Raw genomic sequence first — 20530 nt, forward strand, 5'->3', positions numbered from 1 at the left:
AGGCTGCATCAATGCTGACAGTTTTCCCTGACACCCTGGCCAGTTTAAACTCATCTCACACTCACTTACATCTCATTAAGAAAGAAGAAACATCAATCTCTAATGAAATAATTAATTTAAGCAACAGTCATCAATGGATGGTAACCACATTGGGAGAAAGGTCAATAGGGAAATTCACAATGAAAGGATCAAGCTGCCATCACAGGAACTTGATGATCAATTTTAGTGTCACTACAAGTGAGACAGCCAGACACTTCCTGATATGATGCAATGTGAAGCAAATGACACCACCAACCAATTAATCTTGCCAAAAAAGCTGAACATGAATCTAATCAAGCTTTAGTGCTAACTTCCAGTTTAAAGACATACAGAGACTAGTGGAACAAGTTTTAAAAGAATCCAGAATGCCAAATCCAGAATGCTGGACATTCTACTAGACAAGAGACCTGATTTCTTCAACAAATTGATAGCATGAGGAGAACAGTGCGGGGTGGGGTGGAGGGGGGCAGCAGCAGCAAAGAGGCTAATGATGGCTGGGTCCCACCCAGCTCAGGAGGGGAAAACCTTCAGATAAGAGCAGGTAAGAGCTTGGCAAAACAAGAGACAGTTCCTGGGGCCATCTAGAGAGGAAATCTACAGGTTCCTCTGCCCTGCAATTTTGGCCAATAGGTTTGTAGCAGCTCTGGACTTCATCTGAAACCCATTCATGTAAAAAGCATAAAGTCACTGCCCTGAGCAAGGAAATCATCATTTGAAGCAAGCAATGTACCTATGAAATGGGAGAGGAGACAAAGGGATAGTGACTTAGATTTTGCATTTTTGAATGGTGGTCCACCCCATCACCTCTACCTCTGGAGGCTTTTTGGTTTTGCCTTGGTTTTTTTGGTCTATCTTGTTTCTCTTTAATAACTGAGGTATAACTTGCATAAAGTACACACATGTTATGTGTACAGTGCAATTTTTATTCCCTGCAATTTCAATTTTATTTGGTTTGGTTTTCCAATAAAATATCCCCTCTCCTCAAGGCACATGCCAATCAGAAGCAAGGCTGGAATGAAAAAGGAACAGGTTGGGACCTGCTTCCAAATTCCATGCACTGCATACTAGTGGCCTGAGCAGCTGACACACGCTGTCCAGCCAGGGCACAAAGGTTAAAGCTGAACAGAGTACAGCAACAATAAAGACACGGCTTCTTGACTGTACCTCTCTCTACCTCTTGACCTCTGTCCCCAAATCCTACTTTTCCCCAAACTTCTAGCTCAAATCATAAGGATTTTTAACCTGTGACACCTGGTATTGTCCAACAAGTCCTCTTTCACCAATTTCAAAGGCCTAGCATATCACTGGTTATGCAGACTCTCCTGTGATTCCAACCCTATAAAAAGATTTAAAAAATTTTAATGACATCTTTCAAACTAAAAGTTAATATTATTATTTTTATTCTTAAAACCACGTATTCTAAAATAAAAGCAGCTTTTTCATTTGTTATTTTGAGCAACTGGATTATAACATAAATCCCTGAAAATGAAAAGAGTCAGTTTAACGATGCCATAATTCCATTTCAGAAAGTTAGTTAGATGTGTCACTAGTAAAAAGTGTCTTACCAGAAACCATGAATAGGATCCAGGTGTAAAGTTAGTCTTGATTCCAAAAAGTTTATTGCTCATCATGGCTAAAACTATATACCCAACTCTTATCAAGCTACTAGTATATGTGAGGTGTTTAAAATCTTTTCAAAAATTTCAGAATTCTGTGATACACAAAGAACTCCTCTGCAATACAGAATATGAAATTTTCCAATATGGACTGTACGTGGACAGGAAAAAATACTGTTTAAATACAGAATTGTTAGAAAGGGAGAGAAATGTGTTAATATATAATACAATTATATAAACATCTTGAAAAATGCATGATGCCTAATTAAATTTCACCCAATAATAAAAAGGTAATAGCCTTAGTATACTTCATACAAAATGGCGCTTCTGGTAAACAGTATTTAAAACATAACACAAACACACAAGCGCTACTGACACTATTATGATTTTAATTTGGTGCCATCCTGACACTGTACCTAAGAAAACTACTTTACAAATGGCTCTCAATTTAAGACACTATAATTTCCATATGGTAATGCCAAAATAAAAATTCCATACAAATATTCTCCTTAGGATTCCAAGGCCTTTCTGAAGCTAAGAATTCATGAACTTTAAACATGGTTAAGGGATCACAGAGGGTGGTTGAGAGGCAGTTCTGTAGAGAGAGCCCAAGTGTGATCTCAGCTATTATAACCCTGAGCAAGTTTTCTAATCTCTTCATGCCTTAGTTTCCTCATCTGTAAAACATTAATAATGGTACTTCTTATAGAATTGCTTGGAAGATCACAGAAGATAATGAACATAACTGTGCCTGGCATATAATAAATGCTCAGTAAATGTTAGCTATTATTATTTTTATTATCACCTTATGGCACATCTCAGCGGGCAGTTTTCTCATCAGCACATAGCACTTCCTTCTGATAAAGGCCAAGAATGTTCCTGAAAAGCAGATGTGTTATGCAACAACAGATGAACCTCAAAAACATTATACTAAATGAACAAAAAATTGAAAAAGCCAGACACAAAAGTCCATACCGTATGATTCCATTTGTACAAAACTTCTAGAAAAGGCAAAAGTCTAGAGATAAAAAAAAAAAAGAGCAGTGGTTGCCAAAGGCTGGGGATGGGAACAGGAACTGACTACAGAGTCTAAAACTGGACTGGGGTGACTGCCGCCCAACTTTACAAATTTACTAAAAATATGAAACTGTCCACGTATAATGGGTGAACTGTATGGAACACAAATTATACCTCAATAAAGCTCTGCTAAAAAAAAAAAAAAAAGATGCATTTCCAACGTGTCTGTGCAAGCACTTTCACATCCATCTTGCTTAATAGTAAATTCAGATATTTACACCCTCGAGACAACTCTAAGAGGTAGGTAAGTGTGATTATCTCTACTTTATGGAGGATGACACTCGGAAACAAAAATAAATGACCTGCTTAAAAATCATATACTAATTCACAGTGAGCTTGGGCTTAGGATTCTGAAAATGTTAAAAGTCTAGGCCTCTCTCTTTCTAATATACTATACTACTCTGCACATCCGCTAAAAAAAAAAGAACCCTGACCACAGTTTTACCTATTTCAAATGACATCAAGTTATAAGGGAAAGACTATATCTGCAATAACATTCTTAACTTCCTCCAGGACGTGGAAACTTTAATACATCTACATTAGACATGAATAAACAACTTCTGATTATTTATACTGCAGGATTTTATCATATGAGTGCACAGTGTGTGTAAATTCATTAGCATCTCTCAGGCTCAGATGCCTTAAAACCTGGATAAAATGTGAGTTTTAACTCTCACGAAGTATGTTCTGTGTTTCATACATTAATACACAGAAAAAAAGCTTACACCACAGTATCACAACCCTCTTTCCTATACATTTTATTATAACATTTTAGGGAGAATCAAAACTTGTGTCTAAGAATAGAATAAAACATGTCATCAAAACTTCAAAACTCTCCCGATGGCATGAAGTGATACTGAGAAGCCAAGTAAAGAGAGAGGAATGAATTCCCCTACGCTCCCCAAGCCCCTTACCCTGTCCCTACATCAGCATCTTGACATCACTGCCAGCTGCATTACTAAAAATCTGAGTTTAAGTGCTGTCAGCGAAACACCTATTCAAGTCCATAGCCCATTTCTGAATCAGGTGATTAGCTTTTTTTAACTAACGAGTCGAAGGAGTTCCTTATATATTTTGGATATTAACCCCTTACCAGATATATGGTTTGCAAATATTTTCTCACATTCCATAGGTTACCTTTTCACTGCTGATTGTTTCCTTTGCTGTGCAGAAGAAGCCTTTTAGTTTGATGCAATCCCATTTGTTTATTTTTGTTTTTGTTGCCTGTGTTTCTGTGTCACAGCCATGAAATCATTGTCAAGACCAATGTCATGAAGGTTTTCTCCTATGTTTTCTCCTAGGACTTTTGTGGAATCAACTTAACTGTCCATCAACAGTTGCATGGGTAAAGAAAATGGGTTATATACACATAATGGAATACTATGCAGCCGTAAAAAAGAAGGAAATTCTGCAATATGCAACAACATAGATGAACCTTGAAGACATTGTGCTAACTGAAATAAGCTAGTCACAGAAGGACAAATATCACATAATTCCTCTTACATGAAGTATCTACCTAGTTAAATTCATAGACTCAAGAGTGGAATGGTGATTGTCAGGGACTGGGGTGAGGGGGAAATGAGGAATTACTAATCAACAGGAGAAAAGTTTCAGATCGGCAAGGTGAGTAAGCTCTAGAGACCTGCTGGATGACATTGTACCTATAGTCAACAATAATATATTATACACTTAAAAATTTGTTAAGATGGTAGCTCTCATGTTAAGTGTTCTTACCACAAGAAAATTTCTAAAAGAAAATTTACAAAAGGCTATGGGCACTGACACAACAGCATCCACAATAAAATTTCTAAAAGAAAATTTACAAAAGGCTATGGGCACTGACACAACAGCATAAACACCCATCCCCTGTCATGTCTCTGGGACCACGTGTTAGGGACTTCAGGACCTTGTATTTGCCCTCACCATGCCACGGGAGGTAGAGATTATCAAGTTCATCTCACAAATAAGAAAACTAAAGCTCATAGGGGTTACGTGACTTGCTGGAGGTCACAAAGATGGGAAATGGATCCTAACTCAGACGTGCCTGGCTCAAAGTGACAAACCGTTCCCTGCACCACATTAAGAACCTTGCCCCATTCTGCAACCCCATCCCTCTAGACAGGGCTGTGGCCAAGCCCAGCTGTCCCCCCAGATGCTCCTGTATATCTCAAGTTGGCATAACAACCAAAAGGAGAACAAAGAATGAGGAGAGAAGATCCTGCGACCCACGTGTGCCTACAACCAGCCACGATGGGGACAGCTGGTTAGTAACCTGCATTTTTTCTACCTTGTGTTAGAGACCTGACAACATACACTTAATCCAGGAGGCTGTGGAAACTCAGCACTTCCCCCTTTAAAGACTTCTAGGTCTCACGACTGCTGAGGACTTACTCAACAGCACGACCAGAAAGAGCACTGCTGAGTCCCCTGCCATCTCACAGCCTCTAAAGGGGAGCTTTGCTTACCCCCCAAGGCTCTCTGCCATGGCCCAGAACCCCACGACTTTGCTATGTATTGGGAACATTAGTGTCACCAAACCACGCCTCCCTCATCACTTCCAACACACACACACACACACACACACACACACACCAGCTATCACCTTAACTGACATCTTTAGCAGAACTGCACTGCTAAGAGTTCACCTCGGGTTAAAGCAACACCCCTTCCTTTTTCTGTATCTCTCCCCATTTTCCTTCCTACAGTTCACCTGTTTGAATAAAGTTCTTATAAGTCTTCTCACTCTTTCCCCACAACTCGTGTTTGTAACAGAACCTCTGGCGGGTACAGCTATAGTTGGCTGCTCCTGCATAACACTAGCCCTCATCCTGGGGAGACAGGCCAGCTCGGGATACCATGTCCCCACCACATTTGGCTTTCCAGGGATACTGGCCTTGAGGTTTACCTCCAGCAAGGATGTTGGAACAATACGGTAAAGTTTCCCAGCACCCCTTCCAGTCTGCACTAGAAAGCAGCCCAACTCCTCAGCCAAATTCTAGACAAAACTGAACAGTCTGCCTAATCTGATCAGCCAAGCCCCTATCAGCAGGCTCTTAACTGATCAGCCCTAGGCAAATGACGCTGATCTACCTCCAGGCCTCTGCCCTGCCCCACCCTTCACCATATTCAGCCAGAAACCCAATCCCCCATCCTTCCCTGTGATTTACATCATTCTTCCCAAGATACCTTAATTCAGAAAGCACTACTTTCCCTTTACAGCTTTGAACATAACTGTAATTAAACATTTTTTGTGTAATCTTGTGCAATTCTTTAAATCTCTTCCTCACCTGCCCTGCCACCAGGACAGGGACCCCATCAGTTTTGTTAAATGAAATAAACTCAGTGTCTGGCACATAAGAGGTGCTAAAAAAAAAAAAAAAACACCTGTTAAATGAAGAGTGAATGAAAAACAAAGCTTCTCCCATCAGTCCCTTGATGACTTACCATGACTAAATGGCAACCTAAGCCAGCTTGTCAAATAATCTTATCTCTTTTACTGATGGGTACTGGAACCAGTAATAGCAGACGGGTAAAAGCCTTGATTCCTTTGCAGCAAACTCCCTAAGTACTTAGAGTGAAGAGAAGTTCAGATGAATAAGGCACTTCTAGAATTAGAAAGGAAAAGGGGAGAAAAATGGTTTGCTACAAGAAGGAAATGCAAAAATAGGCCAAGATTAGATATGTGAACTACACAAGGAAATGCAGCCAAGTCTCTTGGGTCATCCCAAGGCTCTATGCTGCACGAACGTCTCATTCCACAGCAGCTGTCCCAACCCAGTATGTGCCCAGGATGAGCCCCCAGATGGGTCGGTTCCCACAACCACTTCCTCCAGACTTACAGAAGGGCAACGACTCCCCAAGATATCCGAGGCCTTCTACAAACACCCTGAGATCTAGATCTCACTTAACCATACTCCCTGACCCATCTTCTCAAAACACTTGCACACAGAATTCTGGAGGGAATGGGCAGACGGGGACAGTAACAGTAACACTAAGCCATATTAATGAATTAATTAATCCACATTCCCTCTTTCAGTCAGGAGAAAAGCCTTGTACCCCTAAACCATTCCCAAAGAAAATCAGTCATAATCTTTTCTGCCGTTACCTGTGCCATTTTAAACAATTAAAAAATCAAAGTAACACATGCATGAAGGACTAAGAGCACCCAGTGTCCTACAGTTCGGAAACAAGGTTTCTGCCAGCACTTCTCTCAAGCACACACCGCGTCTACTTTCAGCATCCCAAGAATGGGACCTCCAGTGGCCTAGGGCAGGAGGCTGGCCATCCCAGATAGCCACAGAAAGTCCCTAATACGGGATCTCTCCCACACTTTCTTCTCTGCCCTGCCAGGCAACAGAGGAAGAAGAGCAGTTTCTACACTCAGACTGTAGGTCCAGCTTGACGGCGCAGCTTTCATCATCCAAGACACCACAGGAGAGGTGAAAAATAAGATCTGGAGCTTCTGATATTTCCTACTGGAGTTTCTTTTGCAATTCTTGAAGGAATGCTGATCATGAGAGCAGACTACACACTTCGTTCATTCACTCACAGGTCACCACTACTACACTGCAACACTACCCTGAGTGTGCACACTGACTGAGGAACCCCAAACTGCAGACTAAAACGCTCCACACATTAGCAACAGCAACAAAACATGCACCTGACAGCATGTAACCACAACTTCCTTCTTGTAAGTTCTTAACTTCAGAAAGTATTGCATCACCCCAACGATCAACCTCCTCCTAAATGGTTGTCTCAGAGACTTTTTACTTTGCACATTAGAGAATTCAAACGTCCAAAACTTTTACAAGCGAAAACAAATGCTTATAATGACAAAAGCATCCAGTAGCCAAATCTGTAACTGAATAATGACTCCCCCCCCCCCCCCCCCCCCCCCCCCCGCAGAACATATGCACTCAAAACTACTCACTACTCATAGGGAAGTCCTTATTTTACACTCTCAATGCAAAGTCTTTCAGAAGCAAGCATGCATCCAGCTGCAAAATCGCTGCTATTTCTTGTTCTACCAAAATGAGTTCCTTTCCATCACATATTTCTCAGGAATCTCAGAACACAATTTTACTTTTTAAATATTTTTAAAGCTGATTTATTTTTATTTTTAAAAAAGTCAACCCCAAACTACTCCTGAAATCCAAAGAAGAGAATCCATAGAACTTTTTGTAAGCCCGTTCTTCCAAATAAAGTAGAAATTACACTGATTTCCCTTCATCTTCCCTCCCCCTTTTGTACAGGTGGTTATTTGCAAGGCTATAAAAAAATATATTTCAAAAAAGCTTGCTATTAATCATGTTAAGGTGGCAAACCAGAATTGTAGAACTATCATTAGTAAATATCATACTAAAAGGTTCAGAATCAGTAACGTCTGTCTCTCTCACACACACTAACTCACACAAACATACCATGGCTGCCAAACTAAATCAAGCAAAGATGCCTTCATTCTCAGGGTGTGTTTGGGTGCTGGGCACATTAGTGATCGTTTTTCTATGTTTTTTCAATTTTTTAATATATGTAATTTTATAATTAAAAGTTTTAAACTTGAAACTACTAGCACTAAGAAATCCTCTCTAAACATTCACCCCAGACACTATTTCAAGTTAAAGCAACCTGGACAGCTAAAATTTCCAAAGGGGGAATATGGCTACAGGAGAAAACTAATGTACCTGTTCACAAAAAATCACAAGTTTAAGAATGGAAAATCTAACTAATAGGCCTCATTCCGCTTTTCCCTAGGTCCCTTCAATACCCCCACCCATCCTAACCAAGTAATTTCGCTCTGCTGTCACTGATTAAAATCTCCCGCCCGGAGGAGGGCGGGGTATGGTTGGTACCTTGCTGCAGAGAGTAAGATCTGCAATTTATCCTCTCTATAGGATTCCTCTTCAAATTTCAGAAGGGGCTGATACAATCCCCAATACAGCGTGTTAAAACTTGGCCACACGCATCAGTGCCATCTTCCAGTGACCTGAAGATGCCTGGAGGAAAATCATGGGGCCACAAATTTTAGGACTTGTGTGTGTGCACGCCACCCCACATACTGGGTTCAGTGGAGTGAATGCAACAAGATGGAGAAGAGTCAAAAAAGGAAAAGTTACTTGCAGACTGGACGCAGTGTCAGGGCCGTCTTAAGGCGGGGGCAAACCCCCCGCAGCCTCTCCTTTGTCTGCCGGGCAGGGGTCGGCGTCGCCGCGGACCCCGTCTTGCCGCCCGGGGACCGCGGGGCGAGGAGCGGGCATCTGGCCGCGCGCGGCGCACCCGGTTGGCAGCGCCCCCTCTCCAGGCAGGGTCTGTCCGTTCGCAGGGCCGAGCAGGCAACAATGAGCCGAGCGGCCGCCCGGGATCCCTTCCCTCGCAGCGCCCCCCGCCTTCCCAGCGCCCCTCGGCCGGGGCCACCGCCCGGGCCCCGCCGCGTGCCAGCCCTGCTGCCCGGGACCTCCCCGGGCGCCCCCACGCCCACCGCCCTCCCGCGCACGAGCGACCACCGCCCCACCGCCGCGCGCAGCCCGGCCAGCGCCCGCCCGGAGGGTCCCTCGGGCCGGGGGGTCGGGGCGCGCCGCCGCCGCGCAGTCTCCCCGCGGGCGGCCCGCCTCCCCGCGCCCCTCGTCTTTGTGTGCAAAGTAAGTGCGGGGGGCGAACCTACCTCGGCGCGCACAAAGGCGCGCGGCTCCCTCCCGGCGCCCGCGGCGGCGCCTGGCGGCCCGACTGCTCGGCGGCGGCCCCAAGCGGCTCGAGGGTGGCTCCGACGGCGGCAGCGGCGGCGGCAGTGACAGCCGGGCCCTCAAGCCCGTCCGGCTCAGAGCAGCTCTCGCACCCCGCTGCCCCGCGAGTCCGAATTAAGTGGCGGGGCGGGGCTGGGGCGGGGCGAGGGCGGCCGTGGCCGCGGAGTCTCCGCCCCCGATGGCACAGGCCACGCCCCCAACCTCCCCCGCCCTCTTCCCGCCCCGCCCCGCCCGCTCTCCGGCCGTCCACGTGGACCGCGCGGGCCCAGGGAGGAGGGCGCACGACGTCTGGGGGGTCCGGGGCCGGAGGGGTGCCTCTATGGCTTTAGTTTGGTCGGCTTCGGGGACTCTCGGAAGAGGAAAGTGAATGTTTGAAGGAAAAAGACTAAGCGTCACCGGATGACAGGGAGAAATGGGAAAGGTGGCAGGCGCACGTTCACGGGGCACACAATCAAAGCGCTCGTTCGCTCTCATTCATTCTCTCTCGCGCGCACACACACGCACACGCAACCACAAGTACTCAGGAGTGTTCGGCTGCTCGGTGTCTGGGCTCCATCTCCACTCCACGCCTGTGATGCTCAGACTGTCCCCATTGAAATCCTGCCAGTACTTCCCGGAATAAAACCCGAAAGGAATCTGGGAGGGAAAGGAAGAAGATTTGTTGTAGTTGTACAAATTTACCGTCAAGCCGCAGGGCTTAAAACCCAGTGACCTGGGGATTTACTCCTATTTCTCCCCCTCCCTCCATCAAAGGGTCATTGGAGATTTAAATCTGTGCACAAGAAAGGGCTTATTTTACCTTTTTTTCCCCTCTTTCTCTCTCTCTCTGATCTTTCCTTTTTTATTGTTTTTAATTTTTGTGATCTACCGCTAAAGAGTGATAATCTCTCTGATTTTCGTTTTCTTCAGCTCTGTTACAGCAAGTCGCTTCTCTGACCAACCCTAAGGCTTTTAGATTACCATCTACCTGAATCACGGCATGTACAAAAACATGAACCAGTATCTGTTTCAGAATAACAAAAAGGACAGCAGGTTGATGGAGTTTAGATCAAAAGCTTTTTAATTTTCTTGGCAATGGATGACTAAAAGTTTATTTACCAGGAATCTTTTTTGACTAAAACAGCTTGAGTCATTATCATACAGAAGAGTCATTATCAGTTATGGATTTTGGTAAACAAATTACTTATTCCAAAGATATCTATCACACACAATGCCCTAAGCCACAGCCCTACAGCCGTTTAAGAGCCTGGTCATCTCTATGTCCCTGAAGCCTCCTGAAGGGTAGAATCATCTGCCACAGGATTTAGAGAGAGAAGCTCCTTCCCAGTCCAAGAAGCTCAACTGTGTGCACTTTATCCAGGGTGTTTCCTACAATTCCTCTTTCTCTCTCCATGCTTGCCTAGTGTTTTCACTCTTGACAGTGGCTCCACCAGTCACCAAACCAGAACGCGCACCCAGACTAGATCTTCCCTTCCCTCCCATATGGAGGGAACCCTGACATCATGCACAATGAACTCCGTGCATGGTATATGGTGCCTAGCTATCCCCTCTCCCGTTCACCAGCACCACTGAGATAGGAGGTGCTCAGTCTCTCTGAAATTGGGTTTCAGGCCACTCCCCTGAGTTTCACACCGTTTCCCTTAGGACTCAAGCCCCATCTCTGAGTCCTGAGCTGCTATGGCTTGTAGCACATATGTTCGGTACCAACACACAGAGATTGAGACCACAGGAGGCAGACTCGTGTAATCATGGTGACCTCCCACTGGAAGCCTAGAGAGCATGAATACATTTGAATATATTCGGTGCATGTGGTGGAATTTGACCAATAAGCATGCTCTGAAAGAGACCAACTGAGCATGTGCAGACTAGGTTACATAACTGGGAATCATCCCCATAGTTGAATATGCATTAGAGAGCATGAATATGTATAGATAGCCAAACCATAAAAATCGAATACAGGAAGAATGTGGGGCTGTTTCTCACTCTCTCAGGAGCCAGCCAGCACATCGCCTATGAGATGTGTATTTCTTACTTTTTCTGTTAAAGCTGCCTTTAGCAGGTTGCTGTTCACTCTGGAACCAGTCTGCACCTTGTCTGTAAAGCGTGTATTCTCGCTTTTGTATTAAACTTGCTGTGGCCCCTGCTCAGTCTCTGGAGCTAGGCTGCACTTGCCCGGTGAAGTCGTATTTCTTATTCTTTAAGTTAAACCTGCTTTCTCTTTCTACCGTGACTCTGCTCTTGAATTCTTTCCTGTGGCAGAGTCAAGAACCTGTAGAACACAGGGTGAGTTGAAGTGGGCTATCAGACCTCCCCAGACCATCTCCTCTGGTATCACTACCACAGTTACCTTTGGGCTCTGTCACTACACTGTGGCAGGGACCTCCTCACTGGCTCCAGCCTCTAATCTCACACACTCTTTTCCTCCAATTGCTTCTCCAGTGAACTTTACAAATGCAAATTGCTCAGTTTCTTTCTCTACTTACAGCCCTTAATGGGTGCCCAATTCCTACCACATGATCAAGCCCAAGCAGGATAGTACCCCACAGTGCAGCACGCTTCTCTGATATCACCTCTGTGTGTTTTTCCTATATCTCCCCAATACCCAGGGCTCCACTCAACCAGAGTGTGTTCTTCCTATATCTCCCCAATACCCAGGGCTCCACTCAACCAGAGTGCTGCATTTGCTAAATGGCCCTGCTCTGTGACTATGGAGACTGGATAGAAGAATGAGTATGTCACTTCGTTATGCTCTTCCACATGCTTCTGTCTCTGCCTAGCACACCTTCACTCCCACCCCCACCCCCAAGAGCTCCTCTCCTCTCTGCAACCCAACCTCCTCTGAAAAGCTTTCCCTGACCTGCTCAAACTGAATGAATCTTTTCAGCCCTTCCTGCACCCAGCACAGTATTATAATTATTGCACCAGATTGTAAATATGGGCCCCCACAAGCACAGAGTTTGATATATATATATGTATATATGTATATATATATACATATATATATATATATATATGTACGTATATGTATATATATACATCTATGATCCCCATGCCTAACATGGTATCTGGCATGTAAGAAGTGTTGTGGACTGAATTGTGTACCTCCCATAACTCATATTTTGTTGCCCTAACCCCCAATGTGATGATATTTAGAGATAGGGACTGTAGGGAGGTAATTAAGGTTAAATGAGGTCATTAAGGTAGGGCCCTAATCCCATAGGTCTGGTGACTCTATAAGAAAAGGAAGAAACAACAGTTATCTCTCTCTCTCTCTCTCTCTCTCTCTCTCTCTGTCTGTCTCCACACACACAGAGAAGAGGCTATGTGAGGACACAGCAAGAAGGTCATTGTCTACAAGCCTTAAGGAGAGGTCTCACCCAAAACCAAGCCTGATAGCAACTTGATCTTGGACTTCCAGCCTCCTGAACTGTGAGAAAATAAAATGTCTTGTTTAATTCACCCAGTCTGTAGTATTTTGTTATGGCAGCCCAAGCAGTCGAATATAGGAAGCATGCACGGATTCTAGATTCTAATCTTGGTAAAGCACTACTCCACTAGAGAGTCTGATTTATCACCCCCCAAAGCAACCTGGACAAAGTTTTATGATGCCAGGCCACAGGACAGAGTATCTGGATTCGAAAAGTGACCACACAGTCTTTTCCCTGCCCTCTGAGAGAGATGGAAACATACAGCTTCCTCCCTACTCTGGAATATAAATGCCTACAGGCTGGAGGCCATGACCCTATCCCTTGTTCCAGGTATTATAATTTCTTTTAAACCCCAAAACAATGAAGTGGAGAGCAAATATTTACTTTGAATTTCTCAATTCAAAGGTTTTTAAAAGGCAGGAGGACAACACCAATTTATTAAAGCCACTGTTTGGGGCTGAATATTTCACAACCTTAGGGGATCTGAGGAGGATTTTAATCCAGTTGAGATCAAGTATCCAATTTGGTTTGGGACCCCTGCGGCTACTGTGGGTGGGCCCCAGAAATAAGAATGTTAAAGTTATGCACTAGGGAGATATTTATACTTGTATCCATACCATCCAGCACAGTGCCTGCAACATACTAGGTGTGTGACAGATGTTTGTTGAATCAGTAAGTCTGGCATTTCAGGGCACAGCTAGACTTCCCAGGACTATACCAGGTGATACCATACCCTCAGTCTGAGTCTGATGTCCTGTAGATTGTACATTTTGAATGTGGACAGAACGCTGGAAAGGGCAGGGACACCAGTGGCCTAGGAACCTGCTGTGCTGCTTAGGTTTTCATTCCCACACTGATGCAGCTTATTAGGTGGCATGGAAGGCCTTTCCTGACTCTCTTTCTCCAAATAAAATACAAAGAAAATGCTCCTCTGAATAGTTTCTGAGTCATTAAACCCATCACTGGTGATAGATTCTGTAATCTCACATTACTGGAAAACATATATCATAATTTTCCATCTTAGAGCATTTACCCACAAGGTCACCCACACATAGTACTCAGCTTTAACCTCATTGTTTTGACATCTGGGGGCCTTTTAAATTCATTCCTAAGGGAAATTGAAGAAAGCAGAAATGAACATTTGGGGACATAAAACGGAGTAAAGCAAAGCAATTTGGAATAAGATATGTTGTTTTTTTATCTTCTACTTTGGTCATTTTTCCTATGCATAATCTCGAAATTGTTACTTGATGCCGTAACCATCATCCTGAAGAGCTCCAAAGACATGATAAAAGCTTAACAATGCCCTGGAGGAGGAAAATTTGTTTTTACAAATATACTCTATCGTATCTTAAATTTCACACTGTATACATGGACATTTGAATAGAAATAAAATTTTCATTTTAAAATCATATTTTTAAAGCTGTATTCTTAATGTCTGTATCATTTGCCTATTACCGTATAATAAATCACCTCAAAACTTGGTAACTTACAACAAGAATAAATAATTTGCTCACAATACTATGGGATGGAAGTTTGCATGAGACTCATCTGGAATGTCTCGTTTCTGCTCCATGTGGCTTTAGTTCAGCCGTATTATGCATTTGCAGTCATTTGGGAGGTTGGCTAGGGACTGACTTGTCCTGGGTGGCCTCAAAGTCCAGAAGTTTACTGAAGACATCAGCTTGGGTTCCTCAGATCCCCTTCACATGGCCTCTCGGCAGGTAAGCCAGGACTTCCTCACATGGCAGCTGAGTCCCAGAGGGCGAAAGAGGAAGCTGTCAGGCCTCTCAAGGTCTAGCCTCAAGGTCATTCTGCTACATTCTAACTTTCACGAATGTCACAAAGCCAGCTCAAATCCAGGCTTTGGGGAAATAGTCTCCATCCCTTGATGGTAGAAGCAGCAGTCACATTGCAAAGGGACCTGAGTACTAGGATAGAGGAGTTGTTGTGGTCATCTTTGCAAATAATCTTCCCCTGAATCAGAGTGAGCAACTATATCATGCAGGGTAACAGTGACAGGTACAAACGATAGTCCCAAGAAAATCTCTCTGATTATAAACAAGCCAAAAGTCTTCTTCCATTGAATAGAAAACCCACAAGAACAGATTTTAACAAATTGGTATTAGCCTATGTCCTGAATTGATAGGTCAAAGTAAACACTTAATTTCTGCTTGTTCAATTTCAGTTTAAAACAAGAGTGGGGGTAGTGGGGTACAGAACAAAGGCTTTGGGGACTCTAAAGGAACTAAGATCGACCAGGTTCTAAATCAGTGCATTAGATACATATTGCTGCATAACAGCTTATCGTAGACTTAGCTCACTATTTTTTCAGTCCAGGCATGGCATAGCTGGGTTCTCTGATGAAGCCCTCCCAAAACCAAAATCAAGATCTTGCTGGGGCTCATGGTTCATCTCCTCAGAAGCTCAAGGTCCTCTTCCAAGCTGATTCAGATTGTTGGCAGAATTCACTTCCTGTGATTGTAGGACTGAGGTCCCCCTTTCCTTGCTGGCTGTCAAATGGGAGACACTCTCCCCTGCTACAAGATGCCCACACACCTCTCCCTCTTTGAGTCAGCAATGGCTCACCCCATCCTTCTGTTCTTTCAGTTTCTGACTTCCTCCATTTCCAACTCTAGACCCAGATTTAAGGCATGCATGTGATTGAGTCAGACCCACCCAGATCATCTCCCCGTGTTACAGACAACTGATTTGAGACCATCATGACACCTGCAAAATCCCTTCACAGCATAGTGTCTGGTTGAATAACTAGAAGACGTGCATACACCAGGGACAAGAAATCTCGGAGGCTATCTTAGAATTCTGCCCACACAATCATGAAAATAGATGGATGGATAGGTAGACAGACAGATGCCCTTTCACATAAAACTTACAGAAATTGAGTGCAGGCAGAAGGTGGGAGACTTGGGGATGCATCACATATAAAGCTCAGCAGTTACTTAGGTAAACCGGAAGGAGCCAGGTCTAAGAAGGAATCTGATTAGATAATGACAGAAAGTTAATTGAACTCCTATCAAGTTCAATGTGTAGTAAGTATTCATTGAACCCTCATGACCTGAACACTGAAAAAATAGGGAAAGGAAAACAAAGCTAAGAATATGGCACCCTCATTTTATCACTGAAATTTTATATAATAATATGAATACAATAGGGTTTCCCTTATTTTGCTTTCCTAATTTGCACAGTTGTTGCAGACCATTAACTCAATGTTCTTTAACCCAGGAAAAGGATGCTTTCCCATGAGGAGACTTATAGTGCTCACTTGTGGAAAATTTTTGTGAAAAATGTATAGTTTGCCAGTATGTGTCTTTTAAAATTAATAGTACTGAGGAGGGGTCAAAATGATATGCCAAAATCTGAAACAATGTGCTATAAGCCAGATGGTAAGCTGTTACATTAAAACAGCCTCTTTGCACAAGCATTTGTGAGCAAAGGAATTGAACTAGTTCACTAAACATGCCAATAGCACCAATAATAAAAACGAATATTATCCCCTAGAGTAGTTACCTGCAACAAAGCATTTTGCAAGCTCAACAACAGAGCTGTATTTCATAATATAACTGAACACTTTGCCACTTGTAGAGAGTTTAAAATTAAGGAGAGTTTTAATTTGAAAACATTTAATACATGTGCTGACTAGAATGCTTAATTTAGCTTTTATGAAATACTTGCTCTTTGTTGTTTACAATTTTTATTTATTTTTCTTTTTGTAATATTTTTAATTTTTAAAAAAATATTTTGTTGTTTACAGTTTTTAAATCAAAGGGATTCTATGAAATGGTAACAATTTGTCACTAAATATTACTAAGAATCAAGAGAAACAACTATTAGTCACATAAACAATTACTGAATAATGCAAAGATCAGAGTTTTACGCCTTCTTCTTTACATGAATCCAAAACCAGAAAAAAGGATTTCCTGAGAGTCTTCCTGTGTATTAAACATATAATCTCTAAAAAGCAAAGAGAAGGGGAAAAAGTCCTCAAACACTCATCTTGTTAAAAATACTAAGATATCTTAATAGCACACATTAGTGAGTAAAAAAACCGTCTCTGCATTTAAGCACAATAAAGATAATTTCTATATATGAGTATTTCCTAATTCAAATGACGAACATGTAATAAAAATGGCCAATTTACCAAGAATGTTTTATAATTTGTTCCAACTTTTTTTCTTCTTTTCTGATATTCACTCTAGATACACACATTTCCATTAGCAGGGAATATCCTTTGGAATGTTTGAATTAGTAATAACTAATTAAATGCCATTTATATATATTCACCTACCTTTTATTTGGTGTAATAAAATAAGGTGATAGAGTAATGGAATGAGGCGTAGGCTAGGACTATAGAGATCTGCTTTCAATCACAGCTCTGCTACTAGGTAGATTGGTGACTTTGGATAAGATATTTAACTCACTGTAGCCTTCAGTTTCCTCTGGACTTAATGGTAAATTATTTCATTGCAATATATGTGTGTGTGTGTATGTATACATATAGTCCTCATATGTATGAAAAATCCCACAGTAGTATTGTTGCTGCCCAGACTTGGCTCGAAAAGGGGGCTGTTTGATTCACTCAGAGTTTACAAGTAGAGTCCAAACTTCATTAATGATAAATCTTGCCAGAGAAGGTTTGCTTATTAACTCTGCTTAAAGAAGTATGTCACCCACGCAGTTGAACAGCTAATGATTACTGGACTGTTAAAACTGCAGGGGACATTCTTCTATTTGTACCACCAAAATATAACATGAACTGAAAATCTAACTAATGTTAGTGATAGCTGGATCACTGTAATTTTAATGAAAGTTTTAACTTTCTAAGGAAAAAGAGAGGGAGAATGAATATACGAGGAGAGAGTCCTTTTGGGGCAGCTGAGGGCAGTTTCTGAGATGTTTCTCAACTTTTCCTATTCATCTCTGAGACAGTTGCCATCAGCGCTCAGAACAAGCTGCCCTGGCCTCAGATTCGATCCTGCCCTGATGACCTCCCTTCTCTAAGTCAACAGCTGAAACGCATTGCAGGAAACTGTACTTGGACGTGCACCTGCTTTTCCCAGCTCAGTTCTCTTTATAACAACTGCATAAACCACCTACTATATCACGTCACATGCAACTGCTGATAAGGATGAAAGAAAGAAATGCAAAGATATAATAGACACTACTTTTGTCTTCAAAAGACCGAGAAAATTGGCAAAACTTTGTCCAAAATGATGAGAGACAGAGACAGAGACGCACAGGGAAAGAACAAGTAAACGATACTAGGAATGAAAATGGAGACATAACTGGGCAAGACCTTGGTAGGTGGAGGAGGTGGACGAGCAGCAGCCCCGGGCCTCAGCACCAGCTTGTCACAGCACGTCGTCTGCGACCGGTGTGAGAAAAGAGCTTCGTGCGTCTCCGAGCACAGGACTTGTCCCAACAATCTATTAAAACATGGTGGATTACTATGAAGTTCTAGGTCTGCAGAGACATGCTTCACCTGAGGATATTAAAAAAGCGTACCGGAAGCTGGCACTGAAGTGGCACCCAGATAAACATCCTGAGAATAAAGAAGAAGCAGAGAGGAAATTCAAGCAAGTTGCCGAGGCATATGAGGTGTTATCAGATGCTAAAAAGCGGGACATCTATGACAAATATGGCAAAGAAGGATTAAATGGTGGAGGAGGAGGTGGAAGTCATTTGGACAATCCATTTGAGTTTGGCTTCACATTCCGGAACCCAGATGATATCTTCAGGGAATTTTTTGGTGGAAGAGACCCATTTGCATTCGACTTCTTTGAAGACCCATTTGAGGACTTTTTTGGGAATCGAAGGGGTCCCCGAGGAAGCAGAAGTCGAGGCACGGGGTCATTTTTTTCTGCCTTCAGTGGATTTCCATCTTTTGGAAGTGGATTTTCTTCTTTTGACACAGGATTTACTTCATTCGGGTCACTAGGTCACGGGGGCTTCACTTCATTCTCTTCCACGTCGCTTGGTGGGAGTGGGATGGGCAACGTTAGATCTATATCAACTTCCACTAAAATAGTTAATGGCAGAAAGATCACTACAAAGAGAATTGTCGAGAATGGTCAAGAAAGAGTAGAAGTTGAAGAAGATGGCCAGTTAAAGTCCTTAACGATAAATGGTAAGGAGCAGCTGCTGCGCTTGGATAACAAGTAATTCATCGCACGCATTTAACAGAAATGTTACTATAACAAGCACCATTTGAGGATTAACACGAACTTTTTTTTGAAGATTTCAAACGAACTCGACTTTCAGTATAATTGTACCTAATCTAAAGTATTTATAAACAGCTCATCGGAGCCCCTGTTTGTCATAGACTTTTGAGTTTATTGCTGGGACCACATAATAGGACCATTTTTTTTTTGTCTTTAAAATTGTTGTAAATCTCTGTATGCACTTTGCTTTTTTATTAAACGTAATCCAAGGTGAGCCGTGACTCTTTAGTAGTGGTAGGACAAGACTGTACACTAACACCAGCATGGACCTGCTTTTCCATTGTGTTTGAAATGTGAGCCGAGTGCTGAGCCTGCTGTGAAGTTAACATTGTCAGGATGAGTCTTCTGCAGAAATAATTTCAGTTCTTTTCAGTATTTAGTAGTGAAAGATATTAATGCATTAATGGTAATACATTTCTGGTTTAATGTAAATTAAGGATGTTTTCTAGTTGTGCATGAATGCTGGCAACTTAGTAAGTTTTGACAATTGTTCAAATATGTAATGTTAAGCTTAGGTTTAAAAAGTAAAGCTGGTAAACTGGGTCTTTGTCATTTGCTTTAAAAAAAAAAAGATAATAAATGCAAATGTGTTTGGTGCATTCTTTCCTGACCAAAAAAAAAAAAAAAAGAAAAAAGAAAATGGAGACATAACTGTAGATACCCAAAGACTAAAAAGAGAATATAAAAACACTAAGGACCACTTTGTCTGGAAATTTAGTTGCAATAGAAAAATTCCCGGAAAAATACAACTTACTACAAGTGACTCAGGACGAAATAGGAAACCTGGAGAGTCCCATAAACTTTCAGTGAATTGGATCAGCAAGTACATTTTTTTCACAGAATAAAGGGAACCTAGTGCTACAGAAATTGATTTGAAGAATGATTTGCTCATGACAGTTCTTGGCTTGGTTGGAGATATTCTGAATCTTTGAAGAGACAGCTTAGCAGTGTCACTAATTAAAAACAGAATTTCTCTTTTTATTCTTCAGTTCCCTACGCACGTACCCCTGGTCCCCTTCTCAAGAGTACCCTCAACAGTCTCTTTGTTGCACAAACATCAAGGTAATCTTCAGACCCCACATCTACTTAGGGGACAAAACCAAGCGACTGCTTTCTCTATCATTTCTCTCAGTCCACGTTTTCCTCTCCACCTCTGTCAGTTTCTGCCTGGCCACAATACCTAATCCTCAGGGAGTGCATACCCACTGATATATCCTCCCATCTGCCTCACAGCATAGACGCTATTGCTCAAATCATCTCAACAGCAGGCTACGTCAACTAGGCTAATCCAGTATAACAAACTACGCAATGCTTCCCGCGCTCAAAGCCAGGACACTGGATTTTCTTTTATTAAAATTCAAAGTTACTTCTTTCGTTAAGAAATGCTTTTCTTT

The 20530-nt window shown here is 42.5% G+C and overlaps 2 protein-coding genes across 3 annotated transcripts in view; one reads left to right on the plus strand and one right to left on the minus strand.

The window, feature by feature from the left end:
• FAM107B (family with sequence similarity 107 member B) overlaps positions 1–20530 on the minus strand; it is a 205737-nt gene that overhangs the window by 68542 nt on the left and 116665 nt on the right. Inside the window, exon 1 of one of the 2 annotated variants that reach the window (XM_063100609.1) lies at positions 9391–9472. The exons of the other annotated variant lie outside the window; for it this stretch is intronic. The gene's annotated coding sequence lies outside the window, so the exon portion shown is untranslated. Of the gene's footprint in view, positions 1–9390; positions 9473–20530 lie in introns of those variants that run through there. 2 annotated transcript variants of the gene reach the window in all.
• On the plus strand, positions 18309–19693 carry LOC134380320 (dnaJ homolog subfamily B member 6). The gene has a single exon (XM_063100078.1). The coding sequence runs from the start codon at positions 18352–18354 to the stop codon at positions 19075–19077; it is 726 nt and encodes a 241-aa protein (XP_062956148.1). The 5' UTR covers positions 18309–18351; the 3' UTR covers positions 19078–19693.

The sequence above is a fragment of the Cynocephalus volans genome, chromosome 6 (assembly GCF_027409185.1).
Source record: "Cynocephalus volans isolate mCynVol1 chromosome 6, mCynVol1.pri, whole genome shotgun sequence".
In the NCBI taxonomy this organism is placed as follows: Eukaryota; Metazoa; Chordata; class Mammalia; order Dermoptera; family Cynocephalidae; genus Cynocephalus; species Cynocephalus volans.